This window comes from Oikopleura dioica, chromosome 2 (assembly GCF_907165135.1).
Source record: "Oikopleura dioica chromosome 2, OKI2018_I68_1.0, whole genome shotgun sequence".
Lineage (NCBI taxonomy): Eukaryota > Metazoa > Chordata > Appendicularia > Copelata > Oikopleuridae > Oikopleura > Oikopleura dioica.
Genome location: NC_137292.1, coordinates 8,578,035 through 8,596,810, shown reverse-complemented (window position 1 = coordinate 8,596,810; position 18,776 = coordinate 8,578,035). Strand labels below are relative to the sequence as shown.

At 42.5% G+C, this 18,776-nt stretch overlaps 2 protein-coding genes across 2 annotated transcripts; one reads left to right on the top strand and one right to left on the bottom strand.

The window, feature by feature from the left end:
- Positions 1–7: 7 nt before the first annotated feature.
- Positions 8–18,773, bottom strand: LOC145696216 (charged multivesicular body protein 3-like). Its single transcript, XM_081773214.1, has 5 exons — positions 18,490–18,773; positions 18,217–18,441; positions 693–1,121; positions 502–654; positions 8–450 (listed from the first exon to the last, which is right to left on the bottom strand). Exons 1-3 carry the CDS (start codon positions 18,748–18,750, stop codon positions 993–995), a joined length of 615 nt encoding a protein of 204 aa, XP_081629340.1. The 5' UTR covers positions 18,751–18,773; the 3' UTR covers positions 8–450; positions 502–654; positions 693–992.
- On the top strand, positions 13,038–13,675 carry LOC145700706 (uncharacterized). Its single transcript, XM_081778031.1, has 3 exons — positions 13,038–13,382; positions 13,428–13,586; positions 13,658–13,675. The coding sequence occupies exons 1-3, from the start codon at positions 13,038–13,040 to the stop codon at positions 13,673–13,675; spliced, it is 522 nt and encodes a 173-aa protein (XP_081634157.1).
- Positions 18,774–18,776: the final 3 nt, after the last annotated feature.

Here is an 18,776-nt window from a genome sequence, read left to right as displayed (position 1 = left end):
GCAGAAGTTGCGAACAAGAAAACTGAATGTATTGCGAGCAAGAAAAATAACGAAAAGCAGGCAAAAATACACTGTTTGGAATAATTCGATAGTAATTACTTGGTAAGAAAAGAAACGAATTTATAAATGCTATTTCGATGATAAAAAATGAAGAAACAGACGAAACAAATTACAGTAAATGGCAACTGTAAGTATAAAGGGATCAGTCACGAGATTTCACTTTGGTAAAAATGGTGGTAAATGAAGCGCGAAGAAGAATGTTCCGAAGTTGAGCAAAAAGGAGGAAAAATGTCACGATTTTCGAGAAGATGAACGCGTTGTCATTCTCGTCGACTTCTGGCTTGGCGACTTTTTCGTTGGAGAGGGCTTTTTTGTCGCTTTTGACCTTTTCTTCGGTGTTGCTGCGGCGTCGCTAGAATTATTTCGTGTTTTGGCAGCATTTCCTCGCTTCTGATGAGAATAACATCAATTGTCGATTTTTGAAAATCAAAAGCGCTTCACCTTGTTTTTCGAGCTTTTTGGCGTTGGAACTTCTTCTTCTGGTAGCTTCTTTTTGTCATCATCATTCGATTTATTTGATGGTTTTTCGGATTCTACTTGGTTTTCAGGATCAGCTTCAGGCTCGTAGTCGGAATCCGTGTCGTCATGTGTTGTCTGCGAGATTGAGGATTAGTCGAAAGAGAGGGATTTACCTTGGGAATACAGAGAAAAGCAGGATCAGCTGGCTTAACCCTTCTCTTCGAGGAATCCCGAGTGTCCAACATTTTGTAAAGGAAACCAAGGTCTACTTGCCCGCTTTCCTCCTGGTCGGGCATTCTTAGAGAGGTAGAGTGAAACAACAAAGATTTTTAATGTAAATTTTTGAATAAGAATTATTTGAATTGTTGAATATGTGCAGAAATAGTTGTTATTGCCGAGACAAATTGAGAACCGTAGTGGAATGGCTTTGTAAAGAAATGAAGATCATTAACTCTTGAGCGCGTTCAATCTCTCTAGCATGTCGTCTTCGTCATCTGACTCGGCTTGGGCGGGCTGCGCGACGGATTGAGCGGGGACGGATGTTCCTGCTTCGGGAGAGAGCCGAGCTCGCCCTTGGTCAATTCGTGGAGCACTTTTTCGACCTGAAAAAGTTAATAAACAATGTGCTCTTAGAAGCATCGCTAGGGTTTCTCACGGGAAAATGGTAGTTATCACTTTTTTCTGAAACTTTCATCGTTTGCTTAATTTGACCCGCTGATCATGGCTGTTGATTTCGAGTCCTTTGAAATTACCCGCAATTTTTCTCCGGGTAACCCGCAGTTTTTTACACGGGTAACTCGCGCGGAGACCCGTGCGTGTAAATCGGGTAAATGAGTAAAGGAAAATCGCGAGTAGCCCGCGACGCGAGTAGAATCGGAGAAAAGGGTAGCGGAGAATCCCGGATTACTCGCGGAAACATACGCCACGATTGTGAATGGATGGGGTTGCGCTGGTGGGATTTCGGCCGGAAACGTGTTGTTTTCAAAAAACGCTGAAACCAAGTGACCATAAACGTAAATTAAAGGGGATCCTATAAAAATTAGTGAAAATTTAAAATTTTTCATTTTTGATGGTAGCATAGCGATTTTTTCGGAAAATACCACGAGTAACGGACATTTGGTCGAATAACTCGAAACCACAACGACCCACAACCGAATCAAGACCACCAAAGAAAGTGCGGACGATGCTCTCAATAAATACATTGTAACCTCGTCCGGTAATGTCCGGTAACGGAAATGCTGCCAATTTGAAAATTTCCATTTTTGCAAAAATCGCCCAGTTCCTTGATTATAAATTTTAAGGGCTTGACGGCCCTTCGGGCCGTCTCAGCCCAGTTCCTTGATAATTAAATTTAAGGGGCTTGACGGCCCTTCGGGCCGTCTCAGCCCAGTTCCTTGATTATTAAATTTAAGGGGATTGACGGCCCTTCGGGCCGTCTCAGCCCAGTTCCTTGATTATAAAATTTAAGGGCTTGACGGCCCTTCGGGCCATCTCAGCCAAGTTCCTTGATAATTAAATTTTAAGGGGCTTGACGGCCCTTCTGGCCGTCTCAGCCCAGTTCCTTGATTATTAAATTTAAGGGTAATCCTATACATCAGCGCGGCGCTGCTCGCTCGATCCGCACTACGCCAGAACCTATTTTTCACTAGCCCATTAAATCCGAACGGAGTGAGGGTTTTTCAAAATTCAAAAGGATTTAAGATGCTTAAACTCTCTACTATTTACCTAGCAAAAATGAAAAGAATCGGCAACGAGGAACTATCTGAAAACCGCCGGTTTCCTTCAAAAGACATTTCCCGCCATATTTCTCATTCAAATTTCACGAAAATCAGATGGTCTTGTAGAGAATCGTCTGTTCTACAATTCCTGTTTCTTAGATTTTCATTTTGCGCTCTCAATAATTTTATATGGTCATTTGAGAAGAGCGCTTTTCTCCCTCGCGCCTCTCCGCTTCCTATTTCTCACGGCGCGCTCGCGCAGAGAAGAATAGCATTCTCTTCAAACTATCATAGAGAATTTTTGTGAACACAAAAAGAAAATCTAAGAAACAGGAATTGTAGAGCAGACGATTCTCTACAAGATCATCTGATTTTTGTGAAATTTGAATGAGAAATATGGCGGGAAATGTCTTTTGAAGGAAACCGGCGGTTTTCAGATGGTTTTTCGTTGCCAATTTTTTCATTTTTGCTAGAAGAATAGTGAAGAGTCTAAGCATCCCAAATCTTTTGAATTTTGAAAACTCTCACTTCGTTCGGATTTTATGGGCTAGTGAAAAATAGGTTCTGGCGGAGCGCGGATCGAGCGAGCAGCGCCGCGCCGATGTATAGGATTACCCTTAAGGGGATTGACGGCCCAGAAATCACCCAATGATGTCCATTTTTTACCCGAATTTCACCCATTTCGAGGCCTTCTCTTGCTTTTAGCGCCTAAACTACAATCGGGCCCAGAATTTTTGACTCTCTAGGTAGTACTCTTTATGCTCTTTCTTTTGAGCTATCATGTGATCGACTACAACCAGGGGATCGAGCTCGTCAAGCTTTTCTAGGTTTTCGAGGGCCTGTATCACGTGATCACTTGACCAGACCAAAAATTTTCTATTACAATTTTTTGATTCGCTCAAAATCTATATTGTCCCGAAGTTTCAGCCCTTTACCTCAACGGGTTCTGCATGCTGATTTTTCACGCGCTGGCCCTACTTATAAAAGGGTCTTCTATGTTTTATCAGGCTTAATTTTGCAAAAATAAAAACCGATTTTTTGACACCTATACGGTATAGCCTATACCCTTAATTTTTCGATTTTTTTGATTTTTTCTTGATAAGGACCTTGAGGTCTGAAGAAAAATGTCCACAAAATTTCATCCCTCCAGATTAGGGTCGGACACAGAAAAAAGTTCTCAAATCCGTTTTTTCTCATCAGTACCGAATTCAGCATGGTCAAAAACCCCACCCACAAAAATTTAGCACCATTGGTGGTGAACGTTGGATTAGAGAGGCTAAAAGCCCTAAAAATGGCTATTTTTTGGCTAAAAAGCTTTAAAAAATCGAATTCAATATATAATGAATGCTGATGAGCTATTTTCTCTTTGTTATTTGCAGTAAAGGGTTCAAAATATATGCGAGACAAATTTCAGAGGCAGAAATGAAAAATAAGGACAGTTGCGACGCCTTTTACTTTTCAAGTGACATATTTTTCTTTAAATAGCTATATTAAAACAGCCTTATCTCAAAAAATCTAAAAGCCGCAATCTCAATAATGGGTGTTTATATATAACAGACACTTGGCTTTTATCCTCAATAAAAATTTTATGCATAGCTATTGGGAATATTTTTAAAAATTTTTTCTTATGTCCAAACAGGACAAATATGGAAAATTTCACGTTTTTAAAAGGAATCTCCAAGAATTATTTCTGGTTTATAGGTGCTAGAAACATGGTCAATGGCGTATATTGGAGCTTTCAAAGCGTTTTCTTCTCATAACTGGGAAAATAAATGATCTGGGTATCCTCTGAGATTTTCTAGCGCCTCGAAGTTGACTGAAACTACCAGATACGAGAATTCAAGAATTTGAACTTTTGTTCTAGGCGTGCTATGATTACGATCGATAGCTTTTCTTGAAGCTAAGTAATCACTGAATTCATCGAGGTGATATTTTTGAACCAGCTGGTCATTCTGGTGGTTCGTCGCGGTCCAAACCTTTGGATGGATTGAGATCCGGCAATATGTATATCAAAATGCATATTTTTTGATAAGAAGTAGTTCCAACAGATTTTCAAACAAAACCACTCCGTTGACCGACCGGTTCACAGCGGTTCCGAACGGTTCACGCTCCGAGTATTCACAAAATATTGAAATATGTATATCAAAATGCTTCTCTACTAAAAAGAGTCTTTCAAACTGATTTTCGATCACTTGGCTAACCGCCCGGTTCACAGTGGTTCAAAGCGGTTCACGCTCTTAGTATCAACAAAATGCTGAAATATAACCCTAACCCGTAGGGAAGGAAAGTCTCGTTTATTTAATTGAGTCTGCGACGGGACGAAGCCGACTCGAAGGGGAGGCCAGTCTCGTTTATTCAATTGAGTCTGTGGCGGGGCGAAGCCGACCCGAAGGGAGGCCAGTCTCGTTTATTCAATTGAGTCTGTGACAGGGCGAAGCCGACCCAAAGGGGAGGCCAGTCTCGTTCATTCAATTCAGTTTGCGACGGGGCGAAGCCGACCCGAAGGGGAGGCCAGTCTCGTTTATTCAATTGAGTTTGCGACGGGGCCAAGCCGCCCCTAGGGGAGGCCGGTTCCGTTTATTCAATTGAGTTTGCGACGGGGCCAAGCCGCCCCTAGGGGAGGCCGGTTCCGTTTATTCAATTCAGTCTGGGACGGGGCCAGGTCGATCCGAATGGCCAGTCCAGTTTATTCAATTAAGTCTGCGAATAAACGAGACTGGCCTCCCCTTCGGATCGGCTTCGCCCCGTCGCAAACTCATTCGAATAAACGAGACTGGCCTCCCCTTCGGGTCGGCTTCGCCCCGTCACTGACTCAATTGAATAAACGAGACTGGCCTCCCTTCGAGTCGGCTTCGCCCCGTCGCAGACTCAATCGAATAAACAAGACTGGCTTCCCTTCGGGTCGGCTTCGCCCCGTCGCAAACTGAATTGAATAAACGAGACTGGCCTCCCTTCCGGTCGGCTTCGCCCCGTCACAGACTCAATTGAATAAACGAGACTGACCTCCCTTCGGGTCGGCTTCGCCTCGTCACTGACTCAATTGAATAAACGAGACTGGCCTCCCGTTCGGGTCGGCTTCGCCTCGTCACTGACTCAATTGAATAAACGAGACTGGCTTCCCCTTCGGGTCGGCTTCGCCCCGCCACCGACTCAATTGAATAAACGAGACTGGCCTCTCCTTCGGATCGGCTTCGCCCCGTCGCAGACTCAATTTTATGAATGGGACTGTAAATAGAAGATGAACTGTCTTGAACCACGACGAACCAGTCATTTAGCCAAGTAGTTTGGTTCGAATATCTGTTAAAATGACTTCTAAAGCTAGAGATACATTTTGATATTTATATTTCAGCATTTTGTGAATACTTAGAGCGTGAACCACTCTTAACCGCTCTGAACCGGGCGGTTAGCCAAGTGGTTTGGCTCGTTAATCAGTTTAAAAGACTCCTCTTGAGTAGAATAGCATTTTCATATACATCTTTCAATATTCTGTGAATATTCAGACCGTGAACCGCTGTGAACCGGGCGGTAAGCCAAGTGGTTCTGTTCGAAAGTAAGTTTTAAAGAGTCCTCTTGAGTAGATAGGCATTTTGATATACATATTTCAATATTTTGTGAGTATTCAGGCCGTGAACCGCTTTGAACCACTGTGAACCGGGCGGTTAGCCAAGTGGTTCTGTTCGAAAATCAGTTTGAAGAACTCCTTTTAGTAGAGAAGCATTTTGATATACATATTTCAATATTTTGTGAGTACTCGGAGCGTGAACCGTTTTGAACCGCTGTGAACCGGTCGGTCAACGAAGTGGTTTTGTTTGAAAATCTGTTGGAACTTCTTCTTATCAAAAAATATGCATTTTGATATACATATTGCCGGATCTCAATCCATCCAAAGGTTTGAACCGCGACGAACCACCAGAGAGGCTAAAAAGCCCTAAAAATGGCTATTTTTTGGCTAAAAAGCTTTAAAAAATCGAATTCAATATATAATGAATGCTGATGAGCTATTTTCTCTTTGTTATTTGCAGTAAAGGGTTCAAAATATATGCGAGACAAATTTCAGAGGCAGAAATGAAAAATAAGGACAGTTGCGACGCCTTTTACTTTTCAAGTGACATATTTTTTCTTTAAATAGCTATATTAAAACAGCCTTATCTCAAAAAATCTAAAAGCCGCAATCTCAATAATGGGTGTTTATATATAACAGACACTTGGCTTTTATCCTCAATAAAAATTTTATGCATAGCTATTGGGAATATTTTTTAAAAATTTTTTTCTTATGTCCAAACAGGACAAATATGGAAAATTTCACGTTTTTAAAAGGAATCTCCAAGAATTATTTCTGGTTTATAGGTGCTAGAAACATGGTCAATGGCGTATATTGGAGCTTTCAAAGCGTTTTCTTCTCATAACTGGGAAAATAAATGATCTGGGTATCCTCTGAGATTTTCTAGCGCCTCGAAGTTGACTGAAACTACCAGATACGAGAATTCAAGAATTTGAACTTTTGTTCTAGGCGTGCTATGATTACGATCGATAGCTTTTCTTGAAGCTAAGTAATCACTGAATTCATCGAGGTGATATTTTTGAACCAGCTGGTCATTCTGGTGGTTCGTCGCGGTCCAAACCTTTGGATGGATTGAGATCCGGCAATATGTATATCAAAATGCATATTTTTTGATAAGAAGTAGTTCCAACAGATTTTCAAACAAAACCACTCCGTTGACCGACCGGTTCACAGCGGTTCCGAACGGTTCACGCTCCGAGTATTCACAAAATATTGAAATATGTATATCAAAATGCTTCTCTACTAAAAAGAGTCTTTCAAACTGATTTTCGATCACTTGGCTAACCGCCCGGTTCACAGTGGTTCAAAGCGGTTCACGCTCTTAGTATCAACAAAATGCTGAAATATAACCCTAACCCGTAGGGAAGGAAAGTCTCGTTTATTTAATTGAGTCTGCGACGGGACGAAGCCGACTCGAAGGGGAGCCAGTCTCGTTTATTCAATTGAGTCTGTGGCGGGGCGAAGCCGACCCGAAGGGAGGCCAGTCTCGTTTATTCAATTGAGTCTGTGACAGGGCGAAGCCGACCCAAAGGGAGGCCAGTCTCGTTCATTCAATTCAGTTTGCGACGGGGCGAAGCCGACCCGAAGGGAGGCCAGTCTCGTTTATTCAATTGAGTTTGCGACGGGGCCAAGCCGCCCCTAGGGAGGCCGGTTCCGTTTATTCAATTGAGTTTGCGACGGGGCCAAGCCGCCCCTAGGGAGGCCGGTTCCGTTTATTCAATTCAGTCTGGGACGGGGCCAGGTCGATCCGAATGGCCAGTCCAGTTTATTCAATTAAGTCTGCGAATAAACGAGACTGGCCTCCCCTTCGGATCGGCTTCGCCCCGTCGCAAACTCATTCGAATAAACGAGACTGGCCTCCCCTTCGGGTCGGCTTCGCCCCGTCACTGACTCAATTGAATAAACGAGACTGGCCTCCCTTCGAGTCGGCTTCGCCCCGTCGCAGACTCAATCGAATAAACAAGACTGGCTTCCCTTCGGGTCGGCTTCGCCCCGTCGCAAACTGAATTGAATAAACGAGACTGGCCTCCCCTTCCGGTCGGCTTCGCCCCGTCACAGACTCAATTGAATAAACGAGACTGGCCTCCTTCGGGTCGGCTTCGCCTCGTCACTGAGTCAATTGAATAAACGAGACTGACCTCCCCTTCGGGTCGGCTTCGCCTCGTCACTGACTCAATTGAATAAACGAGACTGGCCTCCCGTTCGGGTCGGCTTCGCCCCGTCACGGACTCAATTGAATAAACGAGACTGGCTTCCCCTTCGGGTCGGCTTCGCCCCGCCACCGACTCAATTGAATAAACGAGACTGGCCTCTCCTTCGGATCGGCTTCGCCCCGTCGCAGACTCAATTTTATGAATGGGACTGTAAATAGAAGATGAACTGTCTTGAACCACGACGAACCAGTCATTTAGCCAAGTAGTTTGGTTCGAATATCTGTTAAAATGACTTCTAAAGCTAGAGATACATTTTGATATTTATATTTCAGCATTTTGTGAATACTTAGAGCGTGAACCACTCTTAACCGCTCTGAACCGGGCGGTTAGCCAAGTGGTTTGGCTCGTTAATCAGTTTAAAAGACTCCTCTTGAGTAGAATAGCATTTTCATATACATCTTTCAATATTCTGTGAATATTCAGACCGTGAACCGCTGTGAACCGGGCGGTAAGCCAAGTGGTTCTGTTCGAAAGTAAGTTTTAAAGAGTCCTCTTGAGTAGATAGGCATTTTGATATACATATTTCAATATTTTGTGAGTATTCAGGCCGTGAACCGCTTTGAACCACTGTGAACCGGGCGGTTAGCCAAGTGGTTCTGTTCGAAAATCAGTTTGAAGAACTCCTTTTTAGTAGAGAAGCATTTTGATATACATATTTCAATATTTTGTGAGTACTCGGAGCGTGAACCGTTTTGAACCGCTGTGAACCGGTCGGTCAACGAAGTGGTTTTGTTTGAAAATCTGTTGGAACTTCTTCTTATCAAAAAATATGCATTTTGATATACATATTGCCGGATCTCAATCCATCCAAAGGTTTGAACCGCGACGAACCACCAGAGAGGCTAAAAAGCCCTAAAAATGGCTATTTTTTGGCTAAAAAGCTTTAAAAAATCGAATTCAATATATAATGAATGCTGATGAGCTATTTTCTCTTTGTTATTTGCAGTAAAGGGTTCAAAATATATGCGAGACAAATTTCAGAGGCAGAAATGAAAAATAAGGACAGTTGCGACGCCTTTTACTTTTCAAGTGACATATTTTTCTTTAAATAGCTATATTAAAACAGCCTTATCTCAAAAAATCTAAAAGCCGCAATCTCAATAATGGGTGTTTATATATAACAGACACTTGGCTTTTATCCTCAATAAAAATTTTATGCATAGCTATTGGGAATATTTTTTAAAAATTTTTTCTTATGTCCAAACAGGACAAATATGGAAAATTTCACGTTTTTAAAAGGAATCTCCAAGAATTATTTCTGGTTTATAGGTGCTAGAAACATGGTCAATGGCGTATATTGGAGCTTTCAAAGCGTTTTCTTCTCATAACTGGGAAAATAAATGATCTGGGTATCCTCTGAGATTTTCTAGCGCCTCGAAGTTGACTGAAACTACCAGATACGAGAATTCAAGAATTTGAACTTTTGTTCTAGGCGTGCTATGATTACGATCGATAGCTTTTCTTGAAGCTAAGTAATAGGGTTGGCCAAAAAAATGAAAACGATTTTTCAGTCATTTTTTCTCGAAATAAATGTTTATATAAAAGTAAACATTTTTTGTATTTATTGTGATACCCTAGCGTTATCGGAACATACTTTTATCACCCCTTAAAAAATTTGAAACTTTGAAAAAAATTGCGGCGCTGGGATTCGAACCCAAAACGTCCGGTGGAGCGGTCAACACCACTCTCCACCAAGCCATGGATACTTGGAGGAGGCTTCAGAAAATGTGTTTTTATTTGAAAATATGAATCTTTCATCAAATTGAAAGAAAAGGACCAGCGTTTTCTTCACTTTGTTCGGAAAAAGCACGATTCCGTCGATTGTTTTCATCACTGTTCCAACTTAATTTACTTATTTATTACTTTTAATAATAAAATATCGATTAATTATATAAAATAAAATAATTCCCCTAACCAGCCGTCTGCAAGACCGAGAGAAAATTGCACTATTTTCTCTAGCTGCTCGGCATTGGCGGAAATTCTGGCATAAGAATTCCAGCCGAGGAAGAGAAGTTGGTGAAGGGAAAATTCGGTTGTGAGGATCGTGGAGAGTCGGAGGCGAAATAGAGGAGGTTGAGGAGGAAGATGGCGATGAAGAAGAGGAGGAGGAAAGTAAAAAGTATTTTTTTAATCTCTAGGAGGTAGACATAATTTCTTCCTAAAATTAACATAGTGACACCCTTATTTTTATTTACTTATTTTACATGTAAATTAATTTAATCATATTAATTAATAAAATAGTTTTTATATTTGAAAATAAAATAAAAAGACTCAAGATCAGGAAGGGGCGCCCACAGATCTTTTGCCAGAAGAAGCTGTCGGGCGCCAAAGGGGATCCCCGGCGGATCGACGGGAAGGGACGAGGCCTTGTCCGGGCCGGTGACTGGCAGATGGTTCAGGGTACGCCGCGCTGGCTCCTGAGGCTACCCCAGCCCGACCCGGACTAAACCCTTCCCCGATCTGCCAAGGTCCTTAAGTGGGAGACGAGTGAGAACCACCCTCCTCGGTAAATCGGCTTCGCCGGTCATGCTACGGAGCAGGGAAAAGCCTGACGATGCGGCGGCGTCAGGTACTTTTTCCTGCTGAGGGGGATGCCTAAGAAGCCTGTGAATACAATTATATATCTTTCACAGGTGGAGGCATCTCTCCCTTCCCTCTGAGGTCAAGCGCCTAACACGCGTAACTCCGGTGGTTGGAGGCCTCCCCATAGGTAGAACAACCTATGGTGATCCGATCGAGAGACGGCCATCCTTTGGATGCGGAGTGGAAGCCGGTTTGGGAGGCAGAAGCTGGGGAGACACAGGACAGTGCTCTCTCCGGTGGACGCTGCTTGACCAAGGCATGACCGAGCATGAAGTCGCCGGGTGGGCACCGGTAACCCCTCAAAAGTGTCTTTTGAGAAGCTTGTTTCCAAATGAAGATTCATTTTTTTCGAAAGACACGTGGTCAACTATTGTTCATTTTTTCATTTTTTTTACCGCCGCATCCCCCAAAATAGATATTTTTTCGTAAATAAAACTGTGTGTAAGTGCAATTTACACACAGGATTAAGCGATTTGACTATTCTAATTTTATAGGTTTCTGTGAGTAAAAGATGCGTGTAAGTGCTGCTTACACGCAAAGGGTTTCTTTTTCATTATTTCAACTTCTTAAATCTATTTTTGCGTACTTATTATTTTGTTCATTCAGAAAATGTGATTAACTTAAACTTAAAAGATATTATTCAGAAATCTTCATTGTTTGCGAAAAATGTCGTTTGTTTCGAAAAAGGCCGGTCCTTCTGCAGTTCTCGAGCAACCAATGAAAATCGCCTTGTTGGCTAAAAATGCGGGAATGGATGTCAAACAGCTCGCTTTATCGCGCCGAAAAGAAAGCAAAGATAAACTGGAAGCGCGAAGCTTGAAACTCGCCCGTCAGCTGATTGTGAAGGGATTCAACTGTCAAGTATTTCTTCAACGGAATATCCGGGCGTTGGCAAAGAAACTTCTCATTTTTCCAAAGGAAGAGGACATCGAGCTGTACGTTCCCCATCAACCGTTGGACTTCTCGTCAGAATCCGACTTCGATTCAAGTATGTTGAGCAATACTGATCAGGACGAATCTTGCGAAGAACCTATGAACATGTCGATCACTGATTCCAACTACGACACGATGGCCTCTTCTTTGGATACCAGCCATACAATGAGTTGTGACGATATGATGGACTTGAAAGAGTCGGAAAATACGGAAGAAACCTCTTCCGCAATTCAAGTTGTGGAAGAAACGCAAATTGATAGCTCATCAATGTTGAAAGAAGATGTTATCAAGCGAATTCGCGAATTTCCTCGTTTTCGAGCTCATCATGCAAGAAAAATTCTCGACCTGCTCCGAGTCGATGAGAACATTCACGAAATATTGTCCGACACAGAATCTGTTGCTGAGTCGACCTCATCCAATTACAGCGATGAAATAATTGAAGAGGAAAAGGCGGAAAGTGTGACGAATAGCAAAGAAAAGTTTTCGCTTTTGAAGCTCATGAGTGAGAATAACCTAAGGTGATATTTCCTTAGAAATGAAAAATTTTAACAGCCGTTTAGTTCGATTCAGGCGCAAAAAGTGGCGGAGGAATTTGTCGTTGCAGAGAAGGCGCGAGGACTCAGCTCCAGAAATCTTAGGCGGCTTGCCACCTGCACTGAGGAAATGAACAAGGAACAGCTAGTTCGAGTTTTGCGAGACTGCGATGACTTTGTTTTGGGAGCGGATGGATCAAAAATTGCTTCGACAAAGTTCCAATCATTCACGATCAGATCCGGAACAGAATGCTATATTTTTCAACTGGTCGCCATTCCTGATGAAAAGTCTGAAACCGTCCGCGAAGCCTTTCAGTCTTATCTCTCAAGTTTTCCAGACGAAACTCAGCAGCATTTCGCTTCAAAGGTTTCTTTAGTTTCAGAAACGGCATTAAACTCTTTGTAGTGCATGGCGACAGCGAGCGATTCTGCGGCGAACGCACTTAAAAGCTGCAAGCTTATCATGGAAACCTTGGATAAAATCACGCCAAGAGAAAGGCTTCATCTGAAATGCTCGATGCATAAGGTAATTGTTTGCGACATATTTTTCGAGAAAATGAATTATTCCGTTAGGTCTGTCACATGGAGAAGTGTATCCGAGCTTGCATCCAGAACGTTTTTGATGATATCTTGCAGTTTTGTGAAGCATATTTGACGTGTTCCAGGAGCCATGGACTTCATGGTTCCCAAGGCAGCAAGCTCAAAATTTATCTTGAAGCCCTTCGATCTCGTGATGGTCTACAGAAAGTGACAAAGCCGCTTGAAATGCAAAGTCATGTTCGGTATATTTATCTTGATGAAAACAGTTATATTCATTTTTCTTAGTTTTGGTAATCTTACCAGAAATCTCCAGCGAATCGCAACAAACTACAGCGATATTGTCGATTTCATCCGGTTCGAGCTCGCTCTCACTGACGATGCGAAGGTTATGGAAGACAATAAAGCGCAGACGATCATTGAATTCGCCAGCTCGGCGATGGTTTATTCCGTCATCGTGAGTCCTTACTGGTCAAAAGTGTCCGGCCTGATGAACTCAGAACAATATCTGTCTCTTGAGGAGCATTTCAAGCAAGTTCTTAAAGATGTTCTCTCATCTTCTTCTCCTGCTTTATTCCTTTTGAAAAGGGCGAAAGAAATCGACAGTTCCTCTTGGGAACTTGGATTCGAAGATGTTGTATTGGAAATCTCTGGAGATACATCGAACTCCAAGTTCCTCGACGAGTGCATCAAAATGCGTCTTCACGCTGTTGAGAAACGGTTCGGCGATTTCGTGAATGAATGCAGCTTTCCATTCGCAAAAGAAATATCATTCACAAATCAGGTTTATATTTGTCCGCATACAACAAAATACATAACTTTAAATAAGGACTGCGAGAGAAGCTTCGGATCAGCTAAAGACTCATTCTCCTCGAAGTATAATATGGACACGTTCAAGTTCCAACAAGCAGTGATGAGTCGCTTCAATATGACCTTCTCTTTTTGGCGACGACAGACTGACTTCGAGCAGAAACTCGGCCAGTTCATGGCCAATGCCTCTTCCAAAGAAGCTTCTATCACGGAGAGAAGAAGATCCGACCATAATGATTCTATTGCGAGAATGCTGTCCGATATTGAAGAAGGCGAAAAAAAATCGAACACAAGTGGCAGTTTTTGAAGCCGTTATCGCAGAACATAAGCTTTGGCCGTCTCCCATCAACGAGGTTGAATAGTAGTTCGATCTGATGCATTATTTTTCCTTTAGGCTGACGATAAACAGTGCTTGAAAACATTCACACAGCTTGTGCAGCCAAACTACCCAGTGAAAGTTTCACTTCATCAGTTTCGAGGTCATGTTCTGGGCTATATCAACAAACAGCTTTCTGCAGAGGACAAAGAAATCATTCAATCAAAGTTGAAAAAGAAAAGATCATTGAAAGAACTGTTCAATCAAACCGTTGAACACTTCAATAAACTCCAATAATTGATCTCGAAAAAATTAGCGTGTTCAAAAAAAAATGGTCTCACTGGGATTCGAACCCGGGCCCCCTTGGTTCATGGGTGATGTTTTAGGGCATCGAAACGTTTTTCAAATTGTAAAAGCGGATTAAATTGATAATACACTAAAAAACTATAAAAAACAAAATTTTTATAATTTTAGCCCTCTTCCTCACACCTTCCACGAAAAAAAAAGTGTCTTCCGATACCGCTAGAGACTCATCCGACGGCTCAAAAAGACCGCCTTGATGAGCTCTATCTAAATCTAAAAGAAAAACTTCTGAAAAGTGGTACTAGAAAAAAGTTATTGAGAAAAAACCACTTTTCGGCTACTTTCAAGCCTCCAAAAATGGGTACCCGAAAATTTTTTTTCCAAATTTTTTGAAAAATATTATTTTATAGACCCAAATATACAATCAAGGAAAGTTTTAAGGAAATCAAAGGACCATCCCTTTTTTTGGCCAACCCTACTAAGTAATCACTGAATTCATCGAGGTGATATTTTTTGAACCAGCTGGTCATTCTGGTGGTTCGTCGCGGTCCAAACCTTTGGATGGATTGAGATCCGGCAATATGTATATCAAAATGCATATTTTTTGATAAGAAGTAGTTCCAACAGATTTTCAAACAAAACCACTCCGTTGACCGACCGGTTCACAGCGGTTCCGAACGGTTCACGCTCGAGTATTCACAAAATATTGAAATATGTATATCAAAATGCTTCTCTACTAAAAAGAGTCTTTCAAACTGATTTTCGATCACTTGGCTAACCGCCCGGTTCACAGTGGTTCAAAGCGGTTCACGCTCTTAGTATCAACAAAATGCTGAAATATAACCCTAACCCGTAGGGAAGGAAAGTCTCGTTTATTTAATTGAGTCTGCGACGGGACGAAGCCGACTCGAAGGGGAGGCCAGTCTCGTTTATTCAATTGAGTCTGTGGCGGGGCGAAGCCGACCCGAAGGGGAGGCCAGTCTCGTTTATTCAATTGAGTCTGTGACAGGGCGAAGCCGACCCAAAGGGAGGCCAGTCTCGTTCATTCAATTCAGTTTGCGACGGGGCGAAGCCGACCCGAAGGGAGGCCAGTCTCGTTTATTCAATTGAGTTTGCGACGGGGCCAAGCCGCCCCTAGGGAGGCCGGTTCCGTTTATTCAATTGAGTTTGCGACGGGGCCAAGCCGCCCCTAGGGAGGCCGGTTCCGTTTATTCAATTCAGTCTGGGACGGGGCCAGGTCGATCCGAATGGCCAGTCCAGTTTATTCAATTAAGTCTGCGAATAAACGAGACTGGCCTCCCCTTCGGATCGGCTTCGCCCCGTCGCAAACTCATTCGAATAAACGAGACTGGCCTCCCCTTCGGGTCGGCTTCGCCCCGTCACTGACTCAATTGAATAAACGAGACTGGCCTCCCCTTCGAGTCGGCTTCGCCCCGTCGCAGACTCAATCGAATAAACAAGACTGGCTTCCCCTTCGGGTCGGCTTCGCCCCGTCGCAAACTGAATTGAATAAACGAGACTGGCCTCCCTTCCGGTCGGCTTCGCCCCGTCACAGACTCAATTGAATAAACGAGACTGGCCTCCCCTTCGGGTCGGCTTCGCCTCGTCACTGAGTCAATTGAATAAACGAGACTGACCTCCCCTTCGGGTCGGCTTCGCCTCGTCACTGACTCAATTGAATAAACGAGACTGGCCTCCCGTTCGGGTCGGCTTCGCCCCGTCACGGACTCAATTGAATAAACGAGACTGGCTTCCCCTTCGGGTCGGCTTCGCCCCGCCACCGACTCAATTGAATAAACGAGACTGGCCTCTCCTTCGGATCGGCTTCGCCCCGTCGCAGACTCAATTTTATGAATGGGACTGTAAATAGAAGATGAACTGTCTTGAACCACGACGAACCAGTCATTTAGCCAAGTAGTTTGGTTCGAATATCTGTTAAAATGACTTCTAAAGCTAGAGATACATTTTGATATTTATATTTCAGCATTTTGTGAATACTTAGAGCGTGAACCACTCTTAACCGCTCTGAACCGGGCGGTTAGCCAAGTGGTTTGGCTCGTTAATCAGTTTAAAAGACTCCTCTTGAGTAGAATAGCATTTTCATATACATCTTTCAATATTCTGTGAATATTCAGACCGTGAACCGCTGTGAACCGGGCGGTAAGCCAAGTGGTTCTGTTCGAAAGTAAGTTTTAAAGAGTCCTCTTGAGTAGATAGGCATTTTGATATACATATTTCAATATTTTGTGAGTATTCAGGCCGTGAACCGCTTTGAACCACTGTGAACCGGGCGGTTAGCCAAGTGGTTCTGTTCGAAAATCAGTTTGAAGAACTCCTTTTTAGTAGAGAAGCATTTTGATATACATATTTCAATATTTTGTGAGTACTCGGAGCGTGAACCGTTTTGAACCGCTGTGAACCGGTCGGTCAACGAAGTGGTTTTGTTTGAAAATCTGTTGGAACTTCTTCTTATCAAAAAATATGCATTTTGATATACATATTGCCGGATCTCAATCCATCCAAAGGTTTGAACCGCGACGAACCACCAGAATGACCAGCTGGTTCCAAAAATATCACCTCGATGAATTCAGTGATTACTGAGCTTCAAGAAAAGCTATCGATCGTAATCATAGCACGCCTAGAACAAAAGTTGAAATTCTTGAATCCCGTATAATTATCACGTTTTTTTTTGAAACTTTAAAAATTATTTAAAAAATATTCCCAACTCTCACGGCATCGAGACATATATCATTTGAATCGCCAGCTTCTGCTCTTTCGATACATATATATTTCCCTTTTGCGGCTTTCAAAAAATTTTTTTGTGTCCGACCCTACTCCAGATCAAGTGCAAAAAGAGTCAATTTTTCCACTGGCGAATTTACACTGCCAAATTTACTTATAAATTTATTCGCAAATAAATTGTCTTTTTATTTTATTTTTTTTAAGAACGGTAAAAAATCAGTAAAAAATTTTCGAAAATTTTGAATTTGAAATTTGAAAATGGATTGCAGTTTGTCGCTTAGCGTGAGGAAAAAAGGGGTACGGGTAATTTCGAGTAACCCGCCGCGCGAGTAGAAACGGGTAAAAGGGTAGCGGATTATCGCGAGCTACTCGGCGGCAAGGAGAAAAATCGTATGGCGGGTAGCCCGCGAAAAGACTCTCCGCGCGAGTAACCCGTTGAAAAATCTGCGGGTTACCCGGAGAAAAATTGCGGGTAATTTTGAAGGACTCGAAATCAACAGCCCTGCCGCTGATTCCAAAAATACAAAAATCAGAGCCGCCGGTCGAGGTTTTGGTGGTGCAGCGCGCGCTGTCTTGGCGCACTTGGTGCAAGGGAGATTTTTCAGTGAAAATTTCCCAAAATAGTTTTCTATAGGTTTTTGAACATGGTGAACCCGAAACTGATGGTTATTTTTGTTAAATAGCAGATATTATTATACAGCATCGTCTAACATAACAAGGTAATTCGGCTCTGATTTCTCTAGAAAAAAAAATAAGAATAGTCTGCTTTGACTTCTTTGTAAAATCTCTGGAAAAGTTCGGATTCCTTCTGCCGAAGGAATATGTTCTTTTTTTTTGTGAATCTTTGACATTTCTGCAAACCCATGTTCAGAAACTAATTGACAATTAGCTTTTTTCGGCATTTTCGAGGGTTAACCGCATTATTTGCACTGAAATTATCATGTCTAAATCGGAAATCCCCCAATTATTGCATCGAACCACTTTATTTCGTCACCTTCTACAGAAAGGTTCGGACTGCTCTCCGGGGGAGTGAGTAAATATACGCGTTTTCAGGCCAGGCGCTGACCCCGTGCGCGACTCCAGCGCGCGTGCAATGCCAAAAAGTTCTAGTTAAATGCGGATTTCTTGATGACCGGCTATTTTCGGCTATCCAAAAATTTAAGAGGTGAATTCTTTATGCTTGAGATTGATCATATTCAAAAATCGAGACTGTGTCTGAGTGTGTTCAGTGTTAAAGTGAAGATTTTTCACTAAAATTTCCATTTTTCGCCTTTTTTCAGAGAAAACTTAAAATTTGATAACATATTATTAATCCTCATCCTCGATTTAGTCTTGTCCTTAATTTTCATATAAAACCTATAAGAAAAAGTGATAACGGCAATCGCGGTCAGAAGGCGTTCCGAGCCCCGCGCGCTCCCGTGAAAAACCCTAAGCATCGCTCGTCTACCTGAGCATCAACTTCTTCCTCCATGTCATCAGGATCAAGAGACTCCATCGCGTCGTCCATCAGTTCGTCAATGATGCCCATCTTCATCATTTCCTTGCTCATCGCCGTCATTGTCTTTTGAAGCTCTGGCAGTTTTACGAGTCTGCTCATTGATTGCATCACTTGCGTGGATTTTTCGACCGCGCCGGTCATTCGGATTGTTGCTGCTTGCGTTCGCATATTCATCTTGAAAGCAAATCAAAATCGTGAAGCCAAAAAACAGTGAGTTCTTACCATAACCGAGTTTATTTGAGCCTTCGAAGCATGCAGTCTTGAAACGGCCTTTTGTGAGTTGACCAATTCCTTGGCCAGAATTTTGCACACATCAATGTCGTTTTTCTTGGCGTGCTTTTTAATTTCTGCCTTAGTTTTTTGCTGCTCGCGCTCAATTTGAAGAATCTGCCGATCGATCGCTCTCATTTCTTTTCTCAGCCCGGAGGACATTTCGTTCACCATCTTTTTTGGGTCTACTTTTGTTGAACCAAAGAGTCCCATGATAAAGATGATGGTCAATTTTTGAC